Raw genomic sequence first — 25575 nt, 5'->3', positions numbered from 1 at the left:
GTGGAAGACCCTACTCTTCTTGACCAACCAAAACCCTGTTCTGTTTATAAAAGGAATCTCAGTAACCAGTTTTTCTACTAAGGTGTACAAATTATATATTAATTACCAACTTCAATTCAAAGTTCTCTCGAAGGAAATAGATGGGGCCACTGCCAGCCAACCGTCAAAACTGCCTCAACCACCCAAAAGAAAAGAACATTAATTCATCATGAAAGTAGCAAGCAACTTCCTTGAAGTTATATTCTCTTTGTTTTCGTTTTTCTGTACCCACTGGCGCCCAAAATATTTGATAAAAATGACTGCTCGTTTGGTTTTTTCTTTCCAAACAATTCAAATTAAAATTTGGAAGAATGAAGACAAACTGGCCAGGCCATGGTCGGCAAGTCCGGCAAAGAGTAGTTCTAGATAGATATTATTAGCAAGGCTGCTGCTGCTGGTTCTACAGAGACTATAAAATATCTGGCTAGTTTCCAGAATTTTCCAGAGCTTCAGAAATTAAAGACCCTAGACAAACTGGGCGGCATCAAAGCTTATTAAGATTACATATATCCAAGCTTGCTTATTAACCGTTGATAGGGTGAATTGTATATGCGGTCTGCACTAGGGTGAGGACCAGCAGGATAAAGGCGGCGATGAAAGAAATGACGGCCCATGGGGTAGAAAAATAGTCACGCTTCAGTTTTTCCATCCACTTGTTCCAGTCAGTGTTGTAATATTTATTCACATCATTGCAGAGACCTCTGTAGTAAAATCCAATGACAGTTGTGTCATTGTAAAGCTCGTTGAAGAACTGGGCGGCATCTTCGGGGCTCAACCAATTCGCCAATATTCCTCTCTCACGAAGAAGCTCTACATCCTTGTTCGTGTCGATGAGGTTGTCCATCAAAACCGCGTACGATGTTATCTTGTGCAGGCGACTGTGGTGGCATTGTTCGAAGGCGATGAGGTTCCTGAACAGAGGCCCTGTCTTCTCGTCAATTCCCAGCGGTGGGATAGTGAATACCCCATTTTTGAAGTCGAACTCTATGTTCATTATGCAGTCTGGGGTGTTTTTGCTTCTTCTGAACTGAACACCTGCCTCCGAAAGAGTTGTTGCATTTGGGATCCGTTGTGGCAATTCTGGCTCGTTTTCCCGCTCTTCTTGTTCTTCCACACGCTCTTCCTTCTTCTGAGATTCCAAATTCTTGAATGGAACAACGGTCACGGTTCTTATCAGATCGAGTATGTGCAAAATCTCAAATGGGAGATTGAGATTGAGGTCGGAAATCCGATCATCGAACACGGATTGTTTGAAGAAGTTGAGCACAAGTTTAGTGAGGGAGGCACTTGTTTGGTTAGTGTTATTGGCGGTTAGGTTGTATAAACGCTCCAGCACAAACCAAGGGAGCTGGTTTTCTAGCAGCAGAAGGTCATGGTACAGATACTCCAGCATACAAGACAGGTTGAAAACAGGGTCGTTTTCATCTTGTAGATCATCCCAAAGTTCCTTTCGGAATAGTTCTAACAAGAAGCAACCATCAAGTATCATCATTTGTACGAAGTCTTTTTGACTGAGATGCTCCAACGGGTCTGCATAACAATCACGGGCCCTTCTGCCCAACTCCATGATGCCTTTGATCAAACTATCCAAACTTATATCCGTGCATGATAAGAGAAGGCACTGTAAATACCACCGTTTTACTTTTTCCATGAGTTGGAACTTTTCGCCGCAGCCTCGGTGGAATGGCCCGATTGAGACTATGTCAGGTTCATAGGCCGCTTTTTTTTGTCTCCGAATCAACTCGGGAACTCTGAAGATGCAGCAATGAGCAGGCAAGGGTGAATCGCCAAGAAGATTTTTTGTTATGGTGTTTCTCAATTCTTCAGCAGTGCCATCGTCTATAAGAATCGATGTACTATCACCACCAGGGTAACTGTAATTTTCCATGACTATAGAATAGATATATGCTCCCAATCTGTGAATATAATTGTCCTGAAATGATTAATGCTAAAACAAAATTGATCCAATAGCGCTATTTAAGCATGCATGAGATGAGAGGATGATGACAGATTGCATGCATGAGAGGATGTTTGAAAAAGATAACCTTAACCGTATCTATCTAATATATCATTTCATATGATCCAAAGAAGAGATTGAGGTAATTAATCTCATTAAGTATGCTTTGATGATCTACAATTTCAGACAGAGACTGGAGCAGACCAAAAACTTGAGATAAAATGGGCATAAGTACCTGGATTTTAAACAAATGCTGCGGTGGACGTTAGAAGAAGATGATTCAGCACACCCAAAAAGAGCCTTCAGAGAGGAAGAGATCAACAAAAATGATGAGTGCTGCTGCTATTTTCTTGTGTGAGCACTGAGCATGAAGGAAATAGAACACTTGTTCAACATATATATAATCTTCCATTCCATCACTACAACAGAAACAGGGCCAAAGCATAATTAACACTTATCTTTTTCACTGCACAAGCAAAGATAAATTCTCACTCTTTAAGACTCTTTTCTAAAAGCAAAATAATCTCAACCCCACCATAAATAAATCTTTTTTTTATAATTCTTTTTCGTTTTCGAGGCCCAACAATTTAATTTCTCCAAAGGCCCACAAATATGTTTTGATATATTGAAAAAAGGCCCATCCATCCATGATCCATTCCATCCTCGTGAAAAATGGAAGAGAAGCTACCTGTTTCCTTGGTTGTAATCTTGCAACGTCACCACCTCTTCTTCTTCTAACCTCTACTCCAAATTCTAATGGGAAGCATTGACAGCAGATACACCATTCACGTGGCACTCACCACCAACCATCCCCTCCATTATCTGTGGACTACTCCAGCTCAACATTCAACACGTGGGTCTCCTACTATCGGGATCTAATTGTCTACAACCAGTACCAGCGCAAAGGGCAGGTGAGATGTTGACACGTATATTTTATCATGATGAATTTTCCCTAATTTACCCCCACACTATAATCAAAGAGTTAAAAGAGCGGCATCAAACGTAATTAGACCATGCATCAACCAACCGCATTGAGTCACTCACATTAACAAAACCCCTCGCCTGTCTCCTCCCCAAAAAGCAAAAGCCTCTCTCTCTCTCTCTCTCTCTTTCCCTAAAACCCTAGACAAACTGTGCATTAGCTAGCGCTGCCCGCCACCATGGCCGTACTCAGCCGCCTCCAGCTCGTTGCATCTCAGCTAACGCGCCGCGGCCTCGGCCTTCCGGCCCGGAGGGGCTACGGATCGGCGGCTGCGGCTCAGCTGCAGTACGATGACGACTATTACTACGAAGATGAGGAAGAAGATCGGAGGACGGCGAATCGGAATCGAATGTTGGACTCGGACGGGTGGGTCCCGGGGAGAGGGATACAGTGGGTGTTGATAGGGGACAGAGGGGCAAAGAAGCACTTGTACACCGAGAGGCTCTCGAAGCTTCTGGAAGTTCCGCACATTTCTATGGGCACCCTCGTCCGCCAGGAGCTCAATCCTCGCTCTTCTCTGTACAAGCAGGTCCCTTTTTTCTTTTCTTGTTCTTCTTGTTTTTACTACTTTCTTTTAATTGTGTTTTGTTTTTACTCTTATTTTTCTTTTCTTGCTAAACCCTTCATTATTATTACTATTATGAATTATTGCCTTCTGATATGTTTTTTTGTTTTTGTTTGTGGTAATTTAGATTGCCAATGCGGTGAATGAAGGAAAGCTTGTTCCGGACGAAGTGATCTTTGCATTGTTGTCAAAGAGGTTGGAGGAAGGATACTACAGAGGTGAAAACGGATTCATTCTTGATGGAATTCCTCGAACAAGAATGCAAGCTGTAAGTTTTAAGTTATAAAAAAAATCTGAGTTACGTTCATGGTTGTGATTGTAATTTATGTGGGAAGTTTAAAACATTGCAATTTTTGTGAATTTTGGATACTAAATGTGGTTTGTGTTCTCTGAATGCCTTGATTTGTTTCTCTTGGTACAGGAGATTGTTGACCAAATTGTGGATATTGATTTGGTAGTGAATTTCAAATGCGCCAATGGGAACTTGGTGAAGCAGAATCTGGGAACTGGAAGCTCCTCTGCTTGTCAGGAATATCTTAGCTTGAGCAACTCCATCCCCATGCGTAATCTAAATCTGCAGTTGACGGACGAACGACTGAAATCCTCCACTGCTGATGCAGAGCAGGTATCACTGTTGTGCTCTTTTTTGGGGCTTAAGATAGTTGTTTTATGTTATGGTTTCCACCTTGTTCTGTTTTATATGTTAGTTTATGACCGTTGGAAAATGGAAATGTGAATTGTTGCTAATTGGGCGGTTATCCATTCCTCCTTTTATCTCAGAGCAAGTCGTTGGAAGATTACTACAGAAAACAGAACAAACTCATCGATTTTCAAGTCAAAGCTGCGCCCGGAGAAACCTGGAAGGGGCTGTTGGCTGCTTTACATCTCCAGCATATAAATGCTGTCAGTTCTTCCCAGAAGCTAACTGCATGAATTAGGCTTCTTCTGGGTCTTTTTCGGCTTCCTTAATTTTATGCATTCCGGCAGAGTATAGTAAATATGATGTAAGATGTGAGAATTACAGAGTTGGTTGAATATTCAACTTAGTTTTGAAAGAAATTTTGGTCTTGTAAGTGTGTTATTTTATCGCGTGGCTTGCAACATTAGGGTGCAAGTTTGTAATGTAGTGAGTGAGAGATGAAAACTGAGAAGCAGAGAAGACCATGATATCATATTATCATTATATAAAAGCAAGCACTCTGCTAGCATAGCAGCTTGTTTTGTCGTATTTGGCGCAATTTATGAAATTTTAGAATGTTATGCATTTGGCGCAGCTTCACTAAAAGACTGATGGATGCTCCAAATCCTAGAAGATCAATTTTAATTGACAACGGAATTCAACTACATTCAATAAAAATAAAAAATAAAGAGAGGAGACTATTTGAAGCCTTCCCTATTTATTCATCTTTCAGAAAATATACAAATAAGTCCACTGGGGCTGCTAGAATTCACTCAATAACAGTTTGCCATAACTTTTTATTTCTTTTTTCTTGGGAAATCATCCTACAGGCTATTTTGTACAGCGACATCTAGATAGTGATATTGTGACCAAAACCGGAGCACAGATTTACAAACTCCAAAGGGAACACACAGAAATTATTCATCTATATACACGCGGGAACATATATTTCTACACATTAGAGCTACTCGCTATTCATCCACACATCTCGAAGGAGTTCGTATCTGATGGCATTTTGTTGGCTATTTCCCTTTGATACCCAGCTGAGCTTTGTTGCAACTGGTGAAGACCGGGAAGAATCTATGAATATTGAGGCCAAGGGTGAATTCAATTCATCAAGCTCATCATCACTGGTGTATGATTTTCTGAGCACTGAAGACCCACTTCTTCTCAGCTGTGATTGGCCTCCAACCTCTCCAATAATACTCGAAACGGAAGTCGTTGAGGGTGGCAAATAGACTGTACCAGCTCCAGTGCAGGGGACGTTTGTGACAGCCTCCTCCCCAACTTCAAGGGTGTCCTATATTAAAACAAAAGCAACCAAATTGGTTTTAATTTTACAGAGTCTACAGGTTTTTTGGGCTTATTATAATTATACTACTACAAATTCACCAGAAAACATGCAGCTAGTCTAAAAAATAAAAGATTGTATAGATAGCTGAGTAGCTCTGTAGAGACAAAAGATTGCACAGCTCACTAACCTCAGATTCCAGGGCTTCAAGCACAACGCCAGGAATTGGGTCAGTGCAAAATTCGTCTGGGACAAAAGTGTCAAGAATCCTTTTGATCAGTGGTGCAGCAAATGCAGGGCAAACCTTCAAAACCAAAATTCGAGCACCATGAATAAGAACTGCAAAATACTGACACTGGAATAGAGAGTCAGAGTCTAATGGAAGGGTCTGAGTTCTTGTGCTAAACCTCTTTTCTGATGGATTTACTTAAGAGCAAGTCCTTTGGAAGCATCATGAGATCACTCAACGCATTGAGGAGATGGAAAGACTTGAATGATTTATCTTGCCTCTCATCATTGTCATCATCGTCATTCACATCTTCAAGTGAGTCATCATCATCATCCATGCCAAATAGGTCAGTTAGCCATCTGGACCAGTTCCCAATCTGATAACCATAAGACATAAACGGAGCAAAAGTCAGAACTCCTTTCATAACAAAACTTAACAAACTGCTTTCGTTCCAATGCACATAACCATCTGATTTGTAAGGGATGTTCAATCGGAGTCAAAAATTTATGGCACAACACAAGTGTATTCTTTGGTCTCCAGAGATTCATGAGTAATCTAGGTTAAAAAATGGGAGCATAAGAGATTTTCTATTCACAACATTAGAAAATATTGACGTCTGGCAATTCCAAAACTAGACAGATATAGCAGGATCTTATAATATATTCATTTATCTTATCCATCCCAAAAAATCTGGCATGTCTGGACAAGAAAATCCTAATGTTTAACCCCAGGAAAGAGAAAAAGGCAGGGAAGGTGTTCTAGCCACAAAGCATGAGGAATACAATAATGAGTTGACACAAAACCGAGCTTAAAAGACACATGTTACCTATAATCATGAGTTAATAGTTGTGATCTGACATATAAAAAGATAAAACTTATATCATAAATAGTTTGAGAGATACAATTTGTATAGCTTACCGCACTCTTCAGTTGTGCGCCCGCTCCAAAACTTGATTTCCCAGCTGGAATCGGGAGAACCTTCAAATCACTGATGGGGTCAGACACAGGATCGGTGGGGATCTCATCAGAAGATTCACGAAGAATGGCATTGAACATTGCCACATCTAGTCTAGCCACAGATTGCTCCATTACCTAGACACATAATAGATATCACGCAAATTGCAATGCCATATTCAAAAGTATTCCATCAATAAAAAAATAAAGAAACAGAAACATCATGAAACAGATTACTATATTGAATATTTTAGATATTATTTACAAGCATCATATCATTTGGAAAAGAAGATATTTATTAATAACAATACGCAATGATGGAAATATCTGAGTGTATGGATATACCAATCTACCCAACAAAGGCAAGCAGCCACATTCATGTCCCCCAGCTCGTACTGGACAAAGTCTTTCACAAGCATCCCTGAAAGCCTTCTTCCAGAGGTCTAATGAAAAGTTACTTTGTTCTTGATCAATTGAACTAGATGTCCTTCTATAGTTTTTCCTCGACCCAGAGTCAACACCTTCATTAAGTTCCTTTGCAGCAACAGACTGCATATGTGGGGTCAAAGTCTGAAAACATTACAGTGCAAGAATCAGTTGCAAGACCTTCATTCAGTAAGATAGTATTGAAAAAGTAGATTTGAAGGGAAACTCAACGAGGAAAACAGTTACTCTGACCTGCCACCAGATAGATTCAACTATTCGGGAGAAGATCCACGATTCAATCTTCTCCAGTGTAGACATAAATGTATGTGGGTTATCGCAGTCACTGAAACTTCCATTTAAGAGCTTCATTCCTTCTTTCTTCCCAGAAGAGGAAGCCTTCCATTTTACTGGAGATGACACATTATTTTTTACTTTTCCAGCACCATTCCGGTCAATAGAAGACCCTGGAGACAGAAGTAGTTCTGGTTCCCCGGTAACCTGGCTTATTATTGTTCTCAACACAATGGAATTTGACAGCCAATATGTTAGCCTGTAATCAGAGAAAATTAAAATGAATGAGTCCATAAAACAATTATGAAAACTTCACTTAAACAATTAATAGATGCAGTTCTAAAGCAAGGTAAAATAAGCAGACAAGCTTCTTCGCCACAAGTACAATCACTTGGTTTGGTGCGTCAAGCAGACCATGATTGGATTGGATTTATTCCAATTTTAATTTTTAAATCTTGGGGTAGGACCCTTGAATGGAAGGTCCATGTCCTAAATGTTAGGCTTATGCAGCCAGAAACACATTTTCTTTTTCTTTTTTGGATCCTCATGCAGTAAATACACTTGAAAATTGAAACCTTACAGCTCCGAAAACTTTTGCTTCAAAACATCAATCTCGAAGGTGATAAGTTGTAAATAAGACATAAAGAAAATACAGAAAACAAGCATCATTAAAATGTACCTTGGGACATCATTCCCACATGCTTTTCCAACCAAAACTAGTCCCGAAACAATACTTCTAGCTGCACTGGCCCTCCTAGAACGGGAACTTTCTTTGCAAGCATGAAGATACAACCTAGCAAGACGCCGAGCCGGAGCATGGACCTTACTCATAGAACTTCCATGCTCAGCGACTACTGAATAAAGGGCAGCCTCGACAGCTGCAGCTTCTCTCAATTCTCCCTCAAGCAACTTTATCCTGTGTTCCAGCTGATGAATTTTGCTTTCTAAAATGACACTTCTTGTATCCCTAGGATACACCTTAGCATCTTTTCTTTCCTTCCCTCTGAAGCTTACTGCAACACCTGCACTGTTCTGTACATCTCCCTGAATACCAGTTTCCTTTACTTCTGCATTCTGATCATTCCTGGGTAATGCGTTCTTAGCCGAGTCAATAGCCGACCTAACGGACTTAACATGCTTTATATTTTCCTTCGTTCCGAGTGGATCTTGCTTTCCGTTAGCCTCATGTGCAATGAATGATTCACCTTCCCTCTGAGCTTGCTTTTCCTCATCAACATGCTGTCTTTCATCTCTGTTTTCTTGTTTCTTTCTTTCATTGTCCTCCGTAGAACTATCATCACTAACTGCAGCCTCCGGGCAATCCCTGCCAATTCCCCAAGCTTTCTCATCATACTTGCTACTCTGTTGAATAACAGCTGTGATTTTACTTCCGCCATCAAAAACCTTGTCATTAACTTTGTGAGATAAACGCTCATGGCCATTGCTTCTCATGCTGGTGCAGGACTCCTCAGCCTTTTCATTCAATACGGATGCGGATGGAGAAGGGGCGGTCTCTGAACCAACAGCTTTTAGGATTGTTGAACTTGAGCTGGGAGAGTTGGCTACAGAAGCATTACCATTTACTGGGCTTCCAGGGTCAGAAGATAGGTCGACTGATGATGAGCATGATGAACCTCCCTTCATAAATTCATGTATTAAATTTGGTTTTTCAAGCCCTAGTTTTGAGGCTAAGGCATGCTTTTCATTTTTACCTTCAGTGCTATGAGGCCGTGTCTCTTCTCCAGTCTGCAATTCAGTGCCAAAGTGTTATATTACATATTACTGTCTAAGTTATTATAAAAAGGAAGATAAATCTTGGTTATCTCTCATTTTCAACATACTATACCCATGAGCATGACCAATGCTGGACTTTGTAAAGACTGTTGCAGTTACAATGACAAGTTTCCATCAAGAAGAGAAAAAAATGAAAACTAAGAGAATCATTACCTGTTGTTTTTTAGGAGACAAAGTGCGATTTGTGTCTAAAGCAGAAGAAATTGTCTGAGATGAGTGTGAGGAAACATCATCATCCGTAAAAGAGGCAACTTCGGCTTCCTCAGCATATTCTTCATTCGTCAAACCCGAAACAGATTCACCACCAGCTTTGTCCAGTGATGCCCCTCTTGACAAGCTGTCCCCAGATGAGGAGCTAGTACGACCCTTCACAAAAGGCTGAATTTTGATCAACAGAACTGGTTGATCAGTGTTCCTAAAGCTCCTCTTACTGTTCATTGGAGCGCTCACGCTTATTGTCTCTTTCACAACGCCATGGTCAGCCAAATCTACAATGGCAGTCGCCAACAACTGACCTTTCGTCTTGTCCCTCCGAGGCTCATACAAGTGGAACTCTAAGCAATTCTTTTGAAATGCATCACCATCACCACCACCACCTTTAACAGACATGTCCCTTAGCAGAGTCACAGGTAACCTGAAAGAGTGGTTGAATTCAATTTTCCCCTCACCAACAACAGACCCAAGTGAGGGGACAACAGGGTTCGTAGACCCAGAATTGCGGTCGCCATTTTCCCATTGAATCAACACGGAACGGAGTGATCTGAGTGACTGTGATGGGGGCCAAGGCTTAATCTCATGAATATGGATGAGATAATCAATTTGAACCGTGGGGCCCCTGCGGTTCTTCGCCTTTACTCCTAGACCCATGGTTATGGAAACAAACAACACCCTTCTTCTCCAATGTGTTGATGAATTCTATTCACATTCACAAAGCTTATACTCGCAGCACTTGGGATACCAAAAAAAAAAAAAAACCAGAAAAGCATGTCACTCAGCGATACAATTAGGAATTCCAGGATTATAAAATACAACACTCGTCACTAAATTGGTAATATCTGACCGAAAGCAAACTCATTCAAACTCATTCAAGATCAAACACCGACAGTCGAAAAGATAAAGCAAATGTGACTGGAGTTTCAGCTCACAGCAAAGTCGAGCATATGCTAATAATAAATAAGAAGAAATTAGCAAAAGAGAGCTTAAAAATCACAAACTGAGCTCATCAAGACAATCGCCATTAATAGTAGGTATGCTTATGCTTAAGCAAGGGAATGCAGAGTTATCAGCTACTAGAATAATACTTGGAATTTGCTTCAAAAGCGTCCGATGCACAAATTTCAAGCTCAAAGCAGACAGATTTACCACAATGCATTCAATCAAATTAAACACAAATTGCAGATTAACAGAAAAACAAAAACAAAAAACTCAAAAAGTAGCTGAGTGATAAGAAAAATAAAGATAATTTACCAGTAAAATTAGTGGCCCAAAAAAGGAGAGAAATGCGAGTGAGACGAGAGAAGAATCGTTTTTGTATCGAATGGTGTACACTTTCAGGGACTGAGAGGCTCGGAGGCCGTCACTGAATGTGCGATTAAAATAGTAAAGAGCATTGAAAAAACAAAAATTAAAAAGTGAAGCTGACACAATAGCGATTTCAGAATTTCCTTAAAATAAACTAGTACTAATTTTATAAGAGCGATGAGAAGTGATTTGTCTCTGGACACGACGAAACGGCGTCGTGCTGGGGGAATTTGGTTCGGTGTTTTTATGATCGATGTCGTCTTGACGTTGGCTGATGGGGACGCCTCGACTGAAATGCTTTCATCTATTCAGAGAGAGTGTGTGGCAGTCGCCGAGTGGGAAGCGAGGGACTCAGTCGGTGACAGTTGGACTCGGTTGCACTGAGCCAACCGACTCGAGTGAGCAGTCCGAGCGTGAAAAGCACGATCGCACGTGGGGGTGATGATGCTCGTCGCTTTGTTGCTTAGTTGGCTGTACTCACCGACACATCGCTGTTGTTTTCAGGCACTTGTGAGTCAAACTGTCAAACACCACCTCCCGGAGATAGTGGAGCCCACACCACCATCATCAACATAGCCGTTACATTTTGAGTTTGGGCCACAGCCCACAGCCCACCACCAACCTTCTACAAATTGGAATTAGAAAGCCCGAATCATTCTATAGTGAGGACATTATATATGGCCTCAGGTGAGATGATATCTCTTAACTGTTAGATTATACTAATTAATTTAATACAACGGATAACTAGTTTGGTCTAAAGATTAAAAAATATGACCTCATTTAAAGACTATATATAAGTCCATCATTATAGAATTCTTGTAGAAAGCCCATATTTTATCTACTTTTTTTTTAATAAAAAGAAAAGGCCCATTAATTATAACACACACTAAAATTTAGTAATGAACTCAAATTAGTTATTGTTTATGTGGATCAGGTGTTTATTCAAGACAGTGGGCTCGCTCCCTTACTTCATAGTTTGATTTATCTACTCATACATTAGAGTAGTTTAGGATATCGTTTTGTCAAAGGAAAACATTGAATCTCAATTTTGGCACAATAATTTAAGAATCTAACAAGAAGTGAGGGTTGAGGATCATAGAAGTGGAGCTAGACTTGGACCCTTCACCCGTCTGTCTGTCACCAAACTGCATACTTGCTGGTATATGAGCTTAAACTCTAAGCATATGTATATTTGTGAAAGAGGAGGTAGGTTGAGCTGTCCACTTCTATCAAAGCAAACAACGGAGGGTTCAAGGTTATGATATTGGAGAGTGGTGTGTTGGTGTTTGGTGATAAGAAAGAATATTATAATTCAGGTTGGGGAACACGACCAAACTTTGGTTAGATTCTCCTATTTGTTTAACCTAATTTTTTATGAAAAAGGTAACGAGAGAATAAGGAAACGAACACAAAATGTCGACTTGAGCGCAGAAATCAACATTAACAAAGATTTGAGCTGCAAAACTCTTGCTCTTATTTAATATTTTAGGGTAGGTTTAGGAGGACTTAGGAGGAGTAAGAGATGAAATGAAACCCTTCCCTTGTTTTTCAAGATTTCAATCACTTGACCTCTATCTAACAACCCAGTAATTTTATTTTATTTTGGACGAAACCAACCCAGTATAGTACACCACCACTATCTAACCAACCACTATATATATATATATATATATATATATATATATATATGAATATTATATTTAATACTATATTCAAAACCTATAGCCGTTAAACATATACAAATATTATACATAAAACGTATAGCTGCTTGGCTATATTTTTAAACATAGTATAGCCGCTCGGCTATATATGTATGTGTATATATATGTATAGCCGAGCGGCTATACTGTTTAAACATATAGGAATATTTATTTAAAAGTATCTGTTTAAAAATATGTTATATTGAAACAGTATAGCCAGACGGCTACAATCTTTAAATATATATTTATTTAAAGGTATTGCCGCACGACTATACTATTTAAAAATATGTTATATTTAAATAGTATAGCCATCGACGGCTATACTTTTTCAATATATTCGAATATTTAAAAAATCTCATCATGGCGCAAAACCAATCGGCGAATGTGGATCTCTTCGATGCGTATTTCCGACGAGCCGATTTGGACCGCGATGGCCGGATTAGTGGCAACGAAGCGGTCGCTCTCTTCCAAGCCTCCGGTCTCCCCCAACCGGTTCTTGCGTTCTTCTCTCTCGTCTTTATATATGTATATATGATATATCTATATCATAGTGTTATGATTGTATACTTATAATTGTTGTGGTTGATCGGGCTTTGATTAGATTGTTTTGAATTGTCAGTTCTTTTTTTGGCTGAAGTAGTTAATGTGAGCTCGGAATGTCCTAGTTCTCTGGTCGGAGCTGGGCGCTTTCATTTTGTATTTAGTCTAAATGTGGAATTGATTTTTATTTTGTTGATTTTCTGTTGTATGTATGATGAGAACAAACAAACGGTTCAAAATAAAGAGATGACGAATATAGACTAGTGTTCTGTTACTTTATGAAAAAACTATATAGAAAAAGTATAACAACCTTGAACAAGATTTGAACCTAGTTTTTGGCAACAAAAAAAAAAAAAAATTTGATTTCAACCTAGTTGTCTTTACAAGCCCACCTCAAGTATCATTCATTTTACAGGCCTTCCTCCTTTTTTTCTTCTTTTTTTTTTTTTAATACAAGCAGGAGGAGGAGGCTTCAGAGAGAATATCAGTTGTCGCATTGCACTTGCAGTGTTTGGCAGCCCATAAATTTACAGGTTAGGACGTAGAATCTGATCTCTGATCAGCATCAGCAGTGGCCTGGACTTGAGCTGCATACTGTAAGTTCCAAAGCACATCCTCAAACGACGGGCGAGCTGACACTTCTGGACATGTACATTTCTTGGTGATAGATACCACAATTGATAACGACTCTTGTGAGCAAGTCGTCAGTATGATTGGATCCACAATTTTTCTTCGACCGTCTTGGCTGCCAAACGATGCCTGCTTGCGGTTCATTTACATTACACCACACATCAAAAATTCAGTTCCGGATGTAAAGCAAGGCATATGGAGACAAGAATTTTATGTTCTAAGTATTTTGATATATTATTCTACAAAATCAAAATTCATTGCAACAAAAACTTTTGCATACCATTTCATTTAGCAGAAATGTTTCCCCTTTTCCACTTACTATAGGCCCAACAAGTGACTCAAGTAATATAAATCCAAAGTTGTAAACATCACCCTCCATATTTGTTCTGTTCCTGCAACAACAACAAAATTGTACATAACAGAATTAACTATTCATATTTAACTTTTGACATGTAAAACAGCAGCAATCTTATTCTGAACAGACGAAAAAAAATTTCAAAAAATTCCACTACACTAAGTATGGAAGATAACTTAGACTATATAAATATGCTAATGGCATCTACAGTTGTATAAACAAAGAATTCATAACTACTATATAATATTTTAACATACTGGCAGAGGGGATGGGTATCTATCGACATTGACAAAAATAATGGTCCATCCATATTCCATGGTAATAATAATGCATATAGTAGAAAGCTTTTTTTTTTTTTTTTTTTTAATAAATATAGTTTACATCCATACCATGATTTCGTGCCTTCTCCCTTTGCCTGCAGAACAAGTAGAACGCATCAGAATAACCACTTGGAACCATACTATATGTCGCAAAGTCAAAATTTAATGTAAGTCAAGAAGCATGCCTCAAGTTTTTCACTTTCTTCTGTGATGATTGACATCCCATAGTCACTCAGCTTTGCAATCCGATGCTCATCAAGCAATATATTGTTTGTTTTCAATCGGTTGTTGAAACAACCTGGAATAACCCCAGTATGTAGAAAATGCACGGCCTTCGCAACTCCTATTAGAATTGCCAATCTATCAGACCACTTGAGAACCTTCTCCGGACAGTTTTCTGCAAATATGTTCATAGCTGGGTTAGAGTTTGACATAACACACACGCACACATGGTAGTATACACTTCCTAGTAGTAGAATACATGCACAAATAGCCTTGAACATACACTTTCCCGGTATAATGTAACTTTTAAGCTTCTTATAGTGCAAATACTGACCTGACAGATAGGTACGATAATTCCCACTGGAGACATATTCATTTATAAGGAAGATTCTGTTGCCACTGGAATCATCTTGTCCACCACTGTCAATGCAATAACCCAAGAGGCCAACCAAGTGAGGATGATGAAGCTTTGAGAGAAAATCCAGCCGAACTTTAAGGTTTTGAATTGAATATTTCTTCAATATAGTGAGAGATCGGATTGCAACATAGGCCCCGTTTTCCAACTTGCCTTTGAAAAGCTGAAATCAAAAGAATGGACAGCTTCTTTAATGAGCAAAAAACCAAAAATAAATAAATAAAGACAAAGAAAAAGCAAACTTCAGACATGATTTGTTCATATCAATTGTAACTCTTGGCATTCTACCTTTGCAACACTTCAAAGAGATTACAATGAAAGGGAAATGAAAATAACGGGTCAAAAATCTAAAATCAGGAGAGCCCAAGTGATCATGAAAGAAGTCATAACCCATTAAACTCCTGCCCTGTTACAAATTACTCATAACTTTCGAGCTTGATAATAAAAAATTGGATACTTCACCCAAAAAAAGTATATTTTTAGGTCTGAAGGATACCTTTCCCATAGAGCCTTCACCCAAAAACATAGACAAATCAAAGTTGTTTGTTGCTTCCTTCAACTGTTCGAGTGAAAATATACGACTTACTGGGGCACCGTGTGTCTCTAATTTCGCTGCTTGAGATATGAATCCTAGAAAGGGTAAAGCACAAATGTTACCATCTTAAGCTTTCAAAGGTAATAGATTTCAGAGCATAAAGTGGACATTATACTTTTGTGAAAAGTCATGCCTTAGGTTTGGGGCAAGAGGAATAATAACAATATAACTTGATTGATTTACAACTTACTGGCATTTGCAATGAGCTCAGAGCAAAAACCATTTGGTGAATCATCTGGCACAGCCTTTGCAAATATGTTGTGCTCAAATGTCCTTCTTGAACGGTATCTTCTACGAAAGGAAAGAACTGCAAATGCCAAAAGTACTAAAACAAGAACAGCTCCGCTGATAACACCAACTAGCATAACGGTTTCTCTTCCTCCAGATTGTTTGCTGCTTGCAAGAGCCTCTTTACAATATGAAGCCTGATGCTGGTGTTGAGAATCAATTGAAAAACAATTTCCATTGAATTCAACAACTCTCTCATTTGAAGTACTACTCAGGCAAGAAGGAAGATCACCTGTTAACTTGTTATTAGAGATATCAACAAACCCAAGTTTACCACCACAATTTAGTTGGTCAGGGAATGCTCCACTCAGCATATTAGATGCTAAATTCAGATAACTGATGTTCGGCAAAGAGAACAAAGCAGAGGGTGGTGTTCCGCTAAGACAATTGAACGATAGATCAAGGTGCTGAAGCTGACCCAAATGACCAAATTGTGCAGGAATCTCTCCTGAGAATGAGTTCTTGCTAAGAAGAGCTGTAACCAATCCTTGGGGCATCATTGGTAGTTCAGAACCTATATGATTTTCTCTCAAATCCAATACATGCAGGCTGATTAAAGTATCCATATCAGGTAAATTTCCAGAAAGCTCATTGTTAGACAAGGCAATGACAGTGAGTGTCTTCATTCTGCATATTGAAGAAGGAAACCGACCCTTCAATCGATTGTTCTTCAAGCTCAAAATAGTGAGATTTGATAACGAGTCCAACCAATCAGGGACAGTATCATTGAAATAATTGTCCTCCAGTGTTAGAGTGTGAAGTTTGACCATTGTAGATATTTTTGGCGGAACAGAACCAAATATGAAATTTGAGCTCAAGTCTAAGGATTCAAGTGAAGATAACCGGTGAATCTTATCAGAAAGTGGTCCCCAAATCCCCAAAGACACTAAGTTAAGAACCCTCAAGCTAGGTAGCCTTGACAATGTGGTAACAAAAGAATCAATTGAGAAACTCTCAGACAGAGTATGATTGGGAATTGCAAAACCATTGAAATCATTGACATTAAAAAGCTTATCTCCCATAATTTTCAGCTCAGTGACTGAGTTGTCCTGGCATGAAATGCTCATGTGCGCAGAGGAAGACAGGTTACAGAAGTCTCCATAGTAATTTTCCCAAATTTCTAATGAGGAAGGGTACTCTAAATGTTTCCTTAGCTGCAATAAGACTTGGCTCTGAGAGGTTTGTAATTCATGGGTACTTGGAAGACACAAAACCCATGACAGAATTACTGAAATTAACAAGTAAAGAAGTCTCATTGTACAAGTTTCAAGCTCTAACCTCTACTCTCTTTTCTTGGACATAAACAGCTGGACTATGAACTTCAGGGTAGCGTTAACAATAACAGGCCCATAAATTCTTACGGAGTCTGTGCAAAAGAGAGCTCCATAACAAAGTTCACCTAGAAGAAAACAGTATTTTGCGGTGAATTTGGACAAGGACCAAGAAGAAATCTCATGAAACCAAGGGATGCATCCTAGCTCTGAACTCCCAAGTCCTCATCAAAGTGTTATATGAATTTTTCCCTAGTGTCCCAATTCCTTCTTGCAAATTGAACTGGGTACGTTTCTTGGATAATGTAGAATGCTTGAACAAGTTGGTTAAAAGCCCATGACATGGAGAAACATCAACTCTAAGTATTAATCATCCAAAGGATTTTCACAAATAGAAAAAAAGTGGGAGATAAATGCAGATGAGTGAGGTAAGAGACAAACCTTGAAAGGTGGAAGCAAAAACCATTAAGAGCCAAACTATTGTTCTTGGTCAGTGAATGTGTGGCAACATTATGACAAGCAGGGCGGCTATTCTGGAAGGTAGGAGGAGGTGGTTGGTTGGATGGATGGAAAAGGCCGTACAAGACTGTGTCAAGGCATTTACTTGTGGTTTTTCTGTGGGAGGGGAGAGACTGACAAATGACAATTAATGGGGCCGATTTCTCTGAGAGAGACAAGTCCAAGTGGGGCAAAGGCTGTATCTTTCTCTGTGTGTGTGTGTGAAATGGGGAGGCTCTGCGGTGAGTCACTGCCACTGGAGCTGTAAACTTATAAAAAAAATAAAAAGAGATTTGTGGGTGTTGATGCTCGTGGATTTCCTAACATTCCGCTGGTAATTAGGGTATATCGGCGGCATCACATGACACATGGTTTTTCCCTCTCTTGGTGGCTTGGCATGGCATTTGATATAGGTTTGATATGACCCAACTGACCCTGCTTCTATGTTCTTTCTGGTTTACTGTATTTCCGTTTAAGAATTATCACCGGTAACAGTCACACAGCTTTTTAGTTCTAATGACTGTAAAGTAGAGTAAATAATGGTTGTAAAAGAGGGGGGGTTGTTAGGAAATGGCTGGTTTTCTGGGCCCGTTTTCAAATCCACAGGCTATTTTGAATGCAAAACCACGTTGCTGCAAAGCTGTACACTCAAGAATCCCATGAAACTCTGATTACAATAATGATTATAATAACATTACTTTATTATTAGCGCATGAAAGAAGAGGAAGACTTGAATCACTCACACACTCATGTAGATTACCTGCTTGCTTACTTACTTCAAATGAGAAAATCATAAATCGGAAAAATCAAGAATAAAAAATAATCAATTTAGTTTTTCATTTTTTTGGTATTAAATTATAATTTTTAATTTGAAACTTGCATTACATATTCGATATCAGCAGTTGGTGCGGTGAGTAAACAATAAACTTAACACCTGCCAATAAGAAGGCGATTCTATGCTTTTCTGCACTGGTCATCCTCTTTGGTTAGCCATGCCCATTAAAGCACCTTGGAGTTTCCACAACAAACAGTCTCAGTCTCTGTCTGTACTCTGTATGTATGGTCGTTTGATTAAAGTCTGATGATTCTCTTCTCTAATAGAGAGATAACGCACAAAGCAGTTCCATGGAAAAGCAAACCATTGTATCTTTACATTTTGGAACAAGACCAACTTTTTAACTTTTGACTAATTTTTTCTTTTTCTGGTTGGTGCTTGACAATAATCTAAAGCACGATAAACACTTACATTTTGATATTTCCGATCAATCATGTTAACATATGATAATTTATTCACATAATAGTCTATAATTTACCGAAAATAACAAAACAATGCCATACCAATTTTTCTACTAATGCAGAGGATGAATGAATGCTTATAAAAGGAAAATATCAGGGGCTGGCTGGGAATGAAAAAGCCGTGCCCGTGACAGACAGGACAGCTGCGTGCTTCGCTTCAGTGAGTGCTTTTCTTCTAGAAAATGAATCTAGGATTTATCAACATTTGGCATCATTAGCATATTAATATGACTTTTCCAAACATTCAATTTGCCTTTGCCACTACCTCTATATCTAGACAAATTTAATCATATGCATATTATATTAGTCAAAGTAAAAGTAAAGACAGATTGGGTTCCATTATGAGCACAAGACAAGTCAGACAAAAACAATCAATCATAAAAAGGAGTAAGCTCTTCTTTTTAGGTAACTCCATTGCAAGTTTCAGCACCCACTCCACTCCATGTGAGTGGAGTGAGGAACTGAAGCAACCATTCTATGATTTTGTATAATTAACATGAAAAAGAGGAAGAGAAATGCAACTGTGTGACATTTTATGTTGTTTATTCTGTAAACTGGGTCAAACTTAATATTAATTTTCGAGTTAAAATTACGACATAGCAACAAAAGGACAAGGCACTCTGGGGCGTCAGAATGGAAGGCCATTGACGTTGATGAACATACGAAAAGGGCCAGGAGGATACCCCCATACCAGTACTGACTAAGCCAAATTTCATGCAACAATTTCTAGGCCCATCTTTCCCATCCCCACCGCTTTCTCTTTCGTGACAATCATTAACCCATGCATCAACTGCAACCCTACCAAGTACCAACCATAACTTGGCACTTTCAAGGAGCAGACCTCTACAATTACATTAGGAGCCCATATTTCACTCCAGAAATTAAAAGAAAGAAAACATATCCAATAGGTCATAATAGGCAACTAGGGATCATGTGTCAACTTCGCAATTCAAAGACTAGCTCCCTCAAATTTGTGGGAAGGGAACCACATTGGCCTTATTAAGAGCAATAATCAACTGGATGTTCAAGCTTAACCACATTGGCCTTATTAAGAGCAATAATCAACTGGATGTTCAAGCTTTCTCTTTTCTAACTTCTAAAATAAATTGCCCCTCTCACGTTGGACCACAATTGTAAGCCACTGTCACTGCCCAAGGACCACATATAGGCCCTCCAGAAATCAGCGTGCAATGGATATCTACTGAGAAAACATCAAACACACAAAATATAAGACATGTCTGTACAAGGATATACTTCTCATTTCCAAAACGATCATCCTTTGTGACGTGTCTTCTCATCTGAAGGAGATTCCAGATAGGAGATTACAAGCTCAGCAGCTTTGCATCCAGAAGCTATTGATTTACCAACCGACAGTCCACCCCTATGGTTACCTGCAATATTCAGAATTTGTACACCACATATACCAAATAAAAAAAGTCAAGAACTATAAGGGGCACCACTCAGCCAGCCTTTTCAGCCAGCCGAAGAGTGAAAATCATCACTCATTCAGATCTCTAATTTTTGGTGAGTTATTTACCTGCATAGAAGAACCCAGGAAGATTTTTCTCCATATTCTCAATTGCTTCTATAACTGAATCATAGTCGCGCCCATACAATGGAAATGCTTTGCTCCAGTAGAAATGGCTGCCATTGAGTGTACTTCAAGCTATAAGATAACTATCCAATTTATTGGTAAACACAGGCTCTTAAAATAGAATATATAACAGAAATGATTATATACTTCACAAATGTCGGCTCGCCTTCTGCTCCTAACAAGTGCCTAATGTCAGAGGTAACAATTTGCTTCAATTCATCCCTAGAGCAAAAGTCAAAAGAAGAAAAGTATTAGCCACATAGTGCGCATCTGTGTGTGTGTGTGTGTGTATGTGTGTGCGTATGTGTAAGTGAATAATTTAGTATTAATCGCACAAATATGAAGGACAAAGAACACGGCTGTGGTACAAAATTAAAAGTACTGAAGCTTCCCATACGTTGAAGCTTTTGCTAGTTCCTTGTTTCGACTTCCCCCAACAAAAGTAGTATAAAGATATAGGTCACTGGGTGCACGATCAGGAAACATCATGGAGGAAAAGAGAGTGCCTGTACAGCAGACATACTAACCATATTAGGATAATGTATCAGTTATTCCGTGTCACTGAGCCATAGCCAAGCATTACCAAGAGTTTTTAAGCCGTTTTTCTGCTCTTTAGAGGGAACAAGAACTCCAAACCCCTCAAGGGGTCTCTTAACATTTTCCTTCTTGAAGGTGGTTATGATCACTGATAAGGGCATATAAACCACCTGGAATATCGACAGCAAAAAATAAGATATGCTATGACAAGCGTTTGTTCCGCAACTTCTTTGCCAGGCTTAGTGTTGTTCCAAACTTCCAATCATAAATGGAAAGGTAAACGGATATAACCAGCCATGCATACATGTTGAAATTAAATGTCATAAATACCTCAGGAATAAAATCAAGAGGGAAGCGGGTTCCTCTTTTCGTGATCTTCATTTCTTTGACATTGCATAGTGGAGCCTGTGACAGAGAAGAAACCTGGACAATTAACATTATATTCCTTCCATAAAGTAATTGTTACATGAAGAATGAAAGGGAAGGCATGTGCTTGCATAGACAAGCCAGAAAGAGCAATTACAGTCCAGCATCTATAAATGAAAATTTTAAAGTTCACTTGTATATTAAATCATAGGACACAGTGAAATTGAATCCCCTGTGAAATATTTTCTTCTATTGGCAGAACTTGGTCATGCACCCATGCAAGCATGATGCATCTAATAACTTCAATGGAGCAGTTGCAACACATCTGTTGTTTACACTTCTAGCTCTGTCTTGATCTGTTCCAAAACATAAATGTTTTCGGATAGTAACCATGCCAGATGCACAAGGCATGCCTTGTTAAGCATGATGACAACCAACATCTGTCCCAATGAGAAAGTATACAAACCACCAAATTCATGTTCTTAAAATAATAAATAGACTAACCGTCATGATTACAGCATCTACTGATAAACTTTGTGAATGATTGTCATCGTCAGCAACACGGGAAACTGACCAATTTTCTAATGCAGAATTCCCACCCTGACGGTAAGATAGTGACAAAATCTTTGAGTTCAGTTTAAGCTCATCTTTTTCAAGCCGGTTGCACAAGATATCAGTGAGTGTCTGCACTAAACAGAAAAAGGAAACAAGGGTAAAGCATTTAGTTTTGGAAATAAACAATATGCCACACAGATCTAAACCAAATGTTTTTACAATTAACGTTCTAACTTTAATAGGAAAAACATAACAGGATAAGAGGAACATTCTACATAAGGTACCGTAAGGAAAAACATGAAAATTACAACAAATCCATGAGGAAGGAAAGTAGCCCAATAAAATGGCACCTGCATTCCACCATGAAATGAAAATGAACCACGCTGACGCTTCCCTTTTCCTACGGAACCCTTTGTTTCTCCACTTTTTCCCTTGCTGGCTGATAATTTTGATTTAATTGCCCCAGATATAACAGAACCAAACCTGATAAATAGTGAACTTGTTGCTTATCAACAAACATAGATCAACAGACAAGCATCAACTACTGAATATTTTTAGAAAATTTTAATTGTACACCTAGATCACTATAAATATTAATATAAGCAATGATTCTTCTTTGCTTAAAAAAAACAGAAATATGTGTATAGAACATACCTTTTCTCTATATTCCATATATCTGGAAAAGAATGGCGCATCTGTTTGAAGGATCAGACGGCAACACAAAAGTATTATTGAAGACATAAGAAAATGATTAAGACCAACAGCTCCGTGTTGTAACCCACGAAATGACACATGGAAAAGCACAAAAGCCCATAATTTCTGGTATTGTGAAAGCAAAGTTCAGTTTCTAGGTTTCAACCTTGACCAGACTTGTGAGATAGATACATGGAAAGAGCAGAAATACAGATTTTCAGGTAACAACTGATTAGTTAAGAAACAATCATATTAGCTACTCCATGTGAAATATGCACAAGTCACCAAAGACTGAGATATTATTACTCACAGAAAGAGATTCGGGATCTCCAGCACTTGTTCCAGCAACAAAGGGGTCAATGAGATAATCAACAACCTAACAAGCAAAAGTGACAAAATAGTATTCAGAAAACGCAACAATAATTTCAAGAACAATTACAAGGAGTTTTTATATTCAAAAGACTTGATGTTTAGTAAAATATTGCAATGCAACGTGTACCTCTTCCCCAAAATGACGCTGAAAAAACCCACCCACACTGCAGACGATAAGCAAAACACAAGAAGAATATTAAAAATTAATAAAGAAATAATAGAGAAGGTGGAAATGCAAAGAATTTTAATGAGATAGAGAAGACTACTACCTTTCTTCGGTGTGATCATCAGAAACTCTTTTGTCCTTCCACAAATATGGCTCTAGAATAATTTGAAGCTGCAATACAGAAATGCAGATTGAATTTGATGCATATGCACAAACAAGATATATTGCATAAGATCTGTTAAGTGCCAAATAGCATTGCAACATGCTTAAATAACAAGGAAACTAACTTGTTGGGCATGCCGTACATTGTAGAAAACTAACCTTTGATTGCGCTGAAAGAAAATTGCTCTTGATCAGAGCGATTGGATTGGTAGGTATCTGAAGTGAAAAATGGAGCAAAAGTGATGGTCACAGTCAGAAACAGCCAACTATGTAAGGAAGTATAAAGGCAAAAAATAAAAGAAAAAGTATTCATATGCCTTACTAAATAACCATTACAAGATGCAAACTCATGTAGCAATATAGATGAAACAAGCAATACATACATACCAGCACAGGTGATCCATTCCTCACAATATAACGCTTGTTCTGTGAAATTGGCTGTACCATTGGACAACGACCAATTTAATCAATATAGCAATAGAAAGATCAGTCACTGCCATCTTTCAAACTAAATTTGAAGCTACAGCACATTTCTTTATAATTCAAAGCTCTAGCAGTCAAGAGTATTCTAGGTAGCTGAAACTAATGTTACAGGACGCGACACTATTACCACACAAACTACACTATATGTGAAACTACAAATGAAATCAAATCCTTACAAATTGTTGCTTTTCTCGAATTCCAAGATCATCAAGCAAAGTCTGGACCTCCTTTTCACTCTCAGTCTGCAACAGGGCAATAAAACCTCAACGTCAATATGCAATCATCAGTGGCTGATTCAGGATTCGATATCCGGCTGGGCGAAACTTACATTAAAAACTCAACGTAATGAGTGAATCTCATTAATAAACATAAAAATATACACCTAGTAGGGAGGGACATAATGAGTCTTACCCTCAAATGCATCTCTATACATAAATAAAAGTTTAGCCCCAAAAAAAACAAAAACAAAAACAAAAAAAACAATTCTTTTTCTTTTTCTTTTTTTTTAAAAAAAATTCCAACAAATTCTTTGTTTTCTTAGGGTTCAAACTGTGATCCGACATAACAAAAGATAGTCTATTTAATCCAACATTCCAACAAAAAATCAAATAAATTCTCATAATAGCGTCAATGCCTTTAATCAAACATAAACATACCAACAACAAATCAAGCATCTCAACAAAATTCCAAAAATCAAAGACCTAATTAATTTCAACAAAGTCAGCAAATTATAATTCATTCTTAAGTAAACCTTATAATAGATTATAACACATAACTTCTAACCTATTTAAAATATATTAGATTCAATGTTGTCATATACATCTTAAAATTTGGAGGTAGGTAAATTAAAGAGAAGATAATTAAAGAGGAGAGAATTAATGAGGAGAGAAATTTTAGGTTATATATACACGTGGGTTGCTTTTTGGGTGGGCATAGGTTTGTATGTTTCACATGGGTTGGCCTATTACATATGGTTTTTTTTTTTTTTTTTTTTTTGAAAAATTTGGGGTAGGCAGCAGCCTACTTTGCCCTAGGCGTAGGACCGCCCCTGGCAATCATAATAAGCTTTCATGGTTGCCCGGGATTGATTGAGCTACTGAGCATAAATGAACCCTTCAGTAAATTACAAGTAACAAAATTCACCATTGTATTTGCTCCTTCATCCCAAATCAGACCATCATGTGAAACACTTCTCAACTTCCCTCCAGCTCTTCCCTCAGCTTCAAATACCGTGACGTCGAAACCGTGTGATTTCAGTTTGTAGGCTGCAGCAAGCCCGCTTGAGGAATTGTAACATAAATTCAAAGTCAAAATTTCGATGAAAATGGAGAATGACAAAACATATTATCCTGACACGCCTACTTAGTAAAAGCTGCAAAGAAAATATTAATCAGCATACCTTACACCAGCACCAACAACAGCTACTCTTTTAACAGAGCCTGAAATCCCACAGAAAATTGTCATTCTCATTACGAGGCTGATAACAAATGCATATAAATTCATTGTAATTTTGCATACGGATTTTTCCTCGTAGTGTTCCAGACAGACAGAGAGAGATTACTCTGTTCACCTTCCTTGGTAGTTAATGAGGTCATTTGCACTGCTCCTCTCTCTCTCTCTCTCTCTCTGCGCCTCGAAACCTTCACAAATGAAATGGTCGGCTCGTTAAGCCGTTATGGTAGAGACGATACAATGTAACTGGAGTGGCCCAGTTGATGATATTCTAACTAAGGGCAATTACAAGTGGCTCTGGCCATTTCGCCCAATGCTTTTTAATTGGGCTTTCTAA

The 25575-nt window shown here is 38.5% G+C and overlaps 5 protein-coding genes across 9 annotated transcripts; 1 reads left to right on the top strand and 4 right to left on the bottom strand.

The window, feature by feature from the left end:
* Window positions 1–376: 376 nt before the first annotated feature.
* Window positions 377–2343, bottom strand: LOC117620868 (UPF0481 protein At3g47200-like). The gene is made up of 2 exons (XM_034351110.1): window positions 2232–2343; window positions 377–1955 (listed from the first exon to the last, which is right to left on the bottom strand). Exon 2 carries the CDS (start codon window positions 1925–1927, stop codon window positions 563–565), a length of 1365 nt encoding a protein of 454 aa, XP_034207001.1. The 5' UTR covers window positions 1928–1955; window positions 2232–2343; the 3' UTR covers window positions 377–562.
* Window positions 2344–3020: 677 nt separating this feature from the next.
* On the top strand, window positions 3021–4771 carry LOC117620869 (probable adenylate kinase 7, mitochondrial). Its single transcript, XM_034351111.1, has 4 exons — window positions 3021–3507; window positions 3671–3811; window positions 3965–4168; window positions 4324–4771. Exons 1-4 carry the CDS (start codon window positions 3157–3159, stop codon window positions 4474–4476), a joined length of 849 nt encoding a protein of 282 aa, XP_034207002.1. The 5' UTR covers window positions 3021–3156; the 3' UTR covers window positions 4477–4771.
* A 129-nt stretch (window positions 4772–4900) lies between these two features.
* On the bottom strand, window positions 4901–11051 carry LOC117620867. Its single transcript, XM_034351109.1, has 9 exons — window positions 10675–11051; window positions 9361–10155; window positions 8093–9159; window positions 7375–7672; window positions 7042–7266; window positions 6661–6834; window positions 5921–6118; window positions 5704–5817; window positions 4901–5522 (listed from the first exon to the last, which is right to left on the bottom strand). The coding sequence occupies exons 2-9, from the start codon at window positions 10072–10074 to the stop codon at window positions 5187–5189; spliced, it is 3126 nt and encodes a 1041-aa protein (XP_034207000.1). The 5' UTR covers window positions 10075–10155; window positions 10675–11051; the 3' UTR covers window positions 4901–5186.
* Window positions 11052–13418: 2367 nt separating this feature from the next.
* Window positions 13419–18030, bottom strand: LOC117623389 (probable inactive leucine-rich repeat receptor-like protein kinase At3g03770). 2 transcript variants are annotated; one of them, XM_034354345.1, is made up of 8 exons: window positions 17506–18030; window positions 15696–17377; window positions 15407–15540; window positions 14830–15073; window positions 14459–14670; window positions 14343–14368; window positions 13879–13990; window positions 13419–13727 (listed from the first exon to the last, which is right to left on the bottom strand). In XM_034354345.1, exons 2-8 carry the CDS (start codon window positions 17047–17049, stop codon window positions 13503–13505), a joined length of 2307 nt encoding a protein of 768 aa, XP_034210236.1. In that variant the 5' UTR covers window positions 17050–17377; window positions 17506–18030; the 3' UTR covers window positions 13419–13502. The 2 variants fall into 2 exon arrangements, with proteins under 2 accessions (XP_034210236.1, XP_034210234.1); XM_034354343.1 differs by lacking the exon at window positions 17506–18030 and having other exon boundaries at window positions 15696–17498.
* Window positions 18031–19812: 1782 nt separating this feature from the next.
* On the bottom strand, window positions 19813–25460 carry LOC117622810 (protoporphyrinogen oxidase, mitochondrial). 4 transcript variants are annotated; one of them, XM_034353589.1, is made up of 18 exons: window positions 25357–25460; window positions 25186–25225; window positions 24930–25065; window positions 23963–24028; window positions 23691–23741; window positions 23463–23519; window positions 23245–23312; window positions 23103–23139; window positions 22914–22979; window positions 22565–22605; window positions 22261–22393; window positions 21860–22039; window positions 21320–21394; window positions 21036–21159; window positions 20850–20958; window positions 20600–20674; window positions 20396–20502; window positions 19813–20249 (listed from the first exon to the last, which is right to left on the bottom strand). In XM_034353589.1, exons 1-18 carry the CDS (start codon window positions 25379–25381, stop codon window positions 20131–20133), a joined length of 1509 nt encoding a protein of 502 aa, XP_034209480.1. In that variant the 5' UTR covers window positions 25382–25460; the 3' UTR covers window positions 19813–20130. The 4 variants fall into 4 exon arrangements, with proteins under 4 accessions (XP_034209480.1, XP_034209482.1, XP_034209479.1 ...); XM_034353591.1 differs by having other exon boundaries at window positions 25305–25435; XM_034353588.1 differs by having other exon boundaries at window positions 25348–25427.
* Between the last annotated feature and the right edge of the window lie 115 nt (window positions 25461–25575).

This window comes from Prunus dulcis, chromosome 3, assembly GCF_902201215.1.
Source record: "Prunus dulcis chromosome 3, ALMONDv2, whole genome shotgun sequence".
Classification (NCBI taxonomy): domain Eukaryota; kingdom Viridiplantae; phylum Streptophyta; class Magnoliopsida; order Rosales; family Rosaceae; genus Prunus; species Prunus dulcis.
The sequence above is the reverse complement of the archived record's forward strand: the minus strand, read 5'-3'. Positions and strand labels throughout refer to the sequence as shown.

Coding starts and splice junctions, on each gene's coding strand:
- LOC117620868 (XM_034351110.1), bottom strand. CDS start 1,927: ATGGAAAATTACAGTTACCCTGGTGGTGATAGTACATCGATTCTTATA.
- LOC117620869 (XM_034351111.1), top strand. CDS start 3,157: ATGGCCGTACTCAGCCGCCTCCAGCTCGTTGCATCTCAGCTAACGCGC. Junction 3,508..3,670: donor GCTCTTCTCTGTACAAGCAG/GTCCCTTTTTTC, acceptor GTGGTAATTTAG/ATTGCCAATGCGGTGAATGA. Junction 3,812..3,964: donor CTCGAACAAGAATGCAAGCT/GTAAGTTTTAAG, acceptor CTCTTGGTACAG/GAGATTGTTGACCAAATTGT.
- LOC117620867 (XM_034351109.1), bottom strand. CDS start 10,074: ATGGGTCTAGGAGTAAAGGCGAAGAACCGCAGGGGCCCCACGGTTCAA. Junction 9,160..9,360: donor TGTCTCCTAAAAAACAACAG/GTAATGATTCTC, acceptor ACTGAATTGCAG/ACTGGAGAAGAGACACGGCC. Junction 5,818..5,920: donor GTAAATCCATCAGAAAAGAG/GTTTAGCACAAG, acceptor TTGGTTTTGAAG/GTTTGCCCTGCATTTGCTGC.
- LOC117623389 (XM_034354345.1), bottom strand. CDS start 17,049: ATGAGACTTCTTTACTTGTTAATTTCAGTAATTCTGTCATGGGTTTTG. Junction 15,074..15,406: donor GTGAAGGCTCTATGGGAAAG/GTATCCTTCAGA, acceptor TTTTGATTTCAG/CTTTTCAAAGGCAAGTTGGA. Junction 13,728..13,878: donor CATTTCTGCTAAATGAAATG/GTATGCAAAAGT, acceptor AACCGCAAGCAG/GCATCGTTTGGCAGCCAAGA.
- LOC117622810 (XM_034353588.1), bottom strand. CDS start 25,381: ATGACCTCATTAACTACCAAGGAAGGTGAACAGA. Junction 22,040..22,260: donor CATTTCATGGTGGAATGCAG/GTGCCATTTTAT, acceptor TGTTTAGTGCAG/ACACTCACTGATATCTTGTG. Junction 20,503..20,599: donor GGCGAGCCGACATTTGTGAA/GTATATAATCAT, acceptor ACTCAATGGCAG/CCATTTCTACTGGAGCAAAG.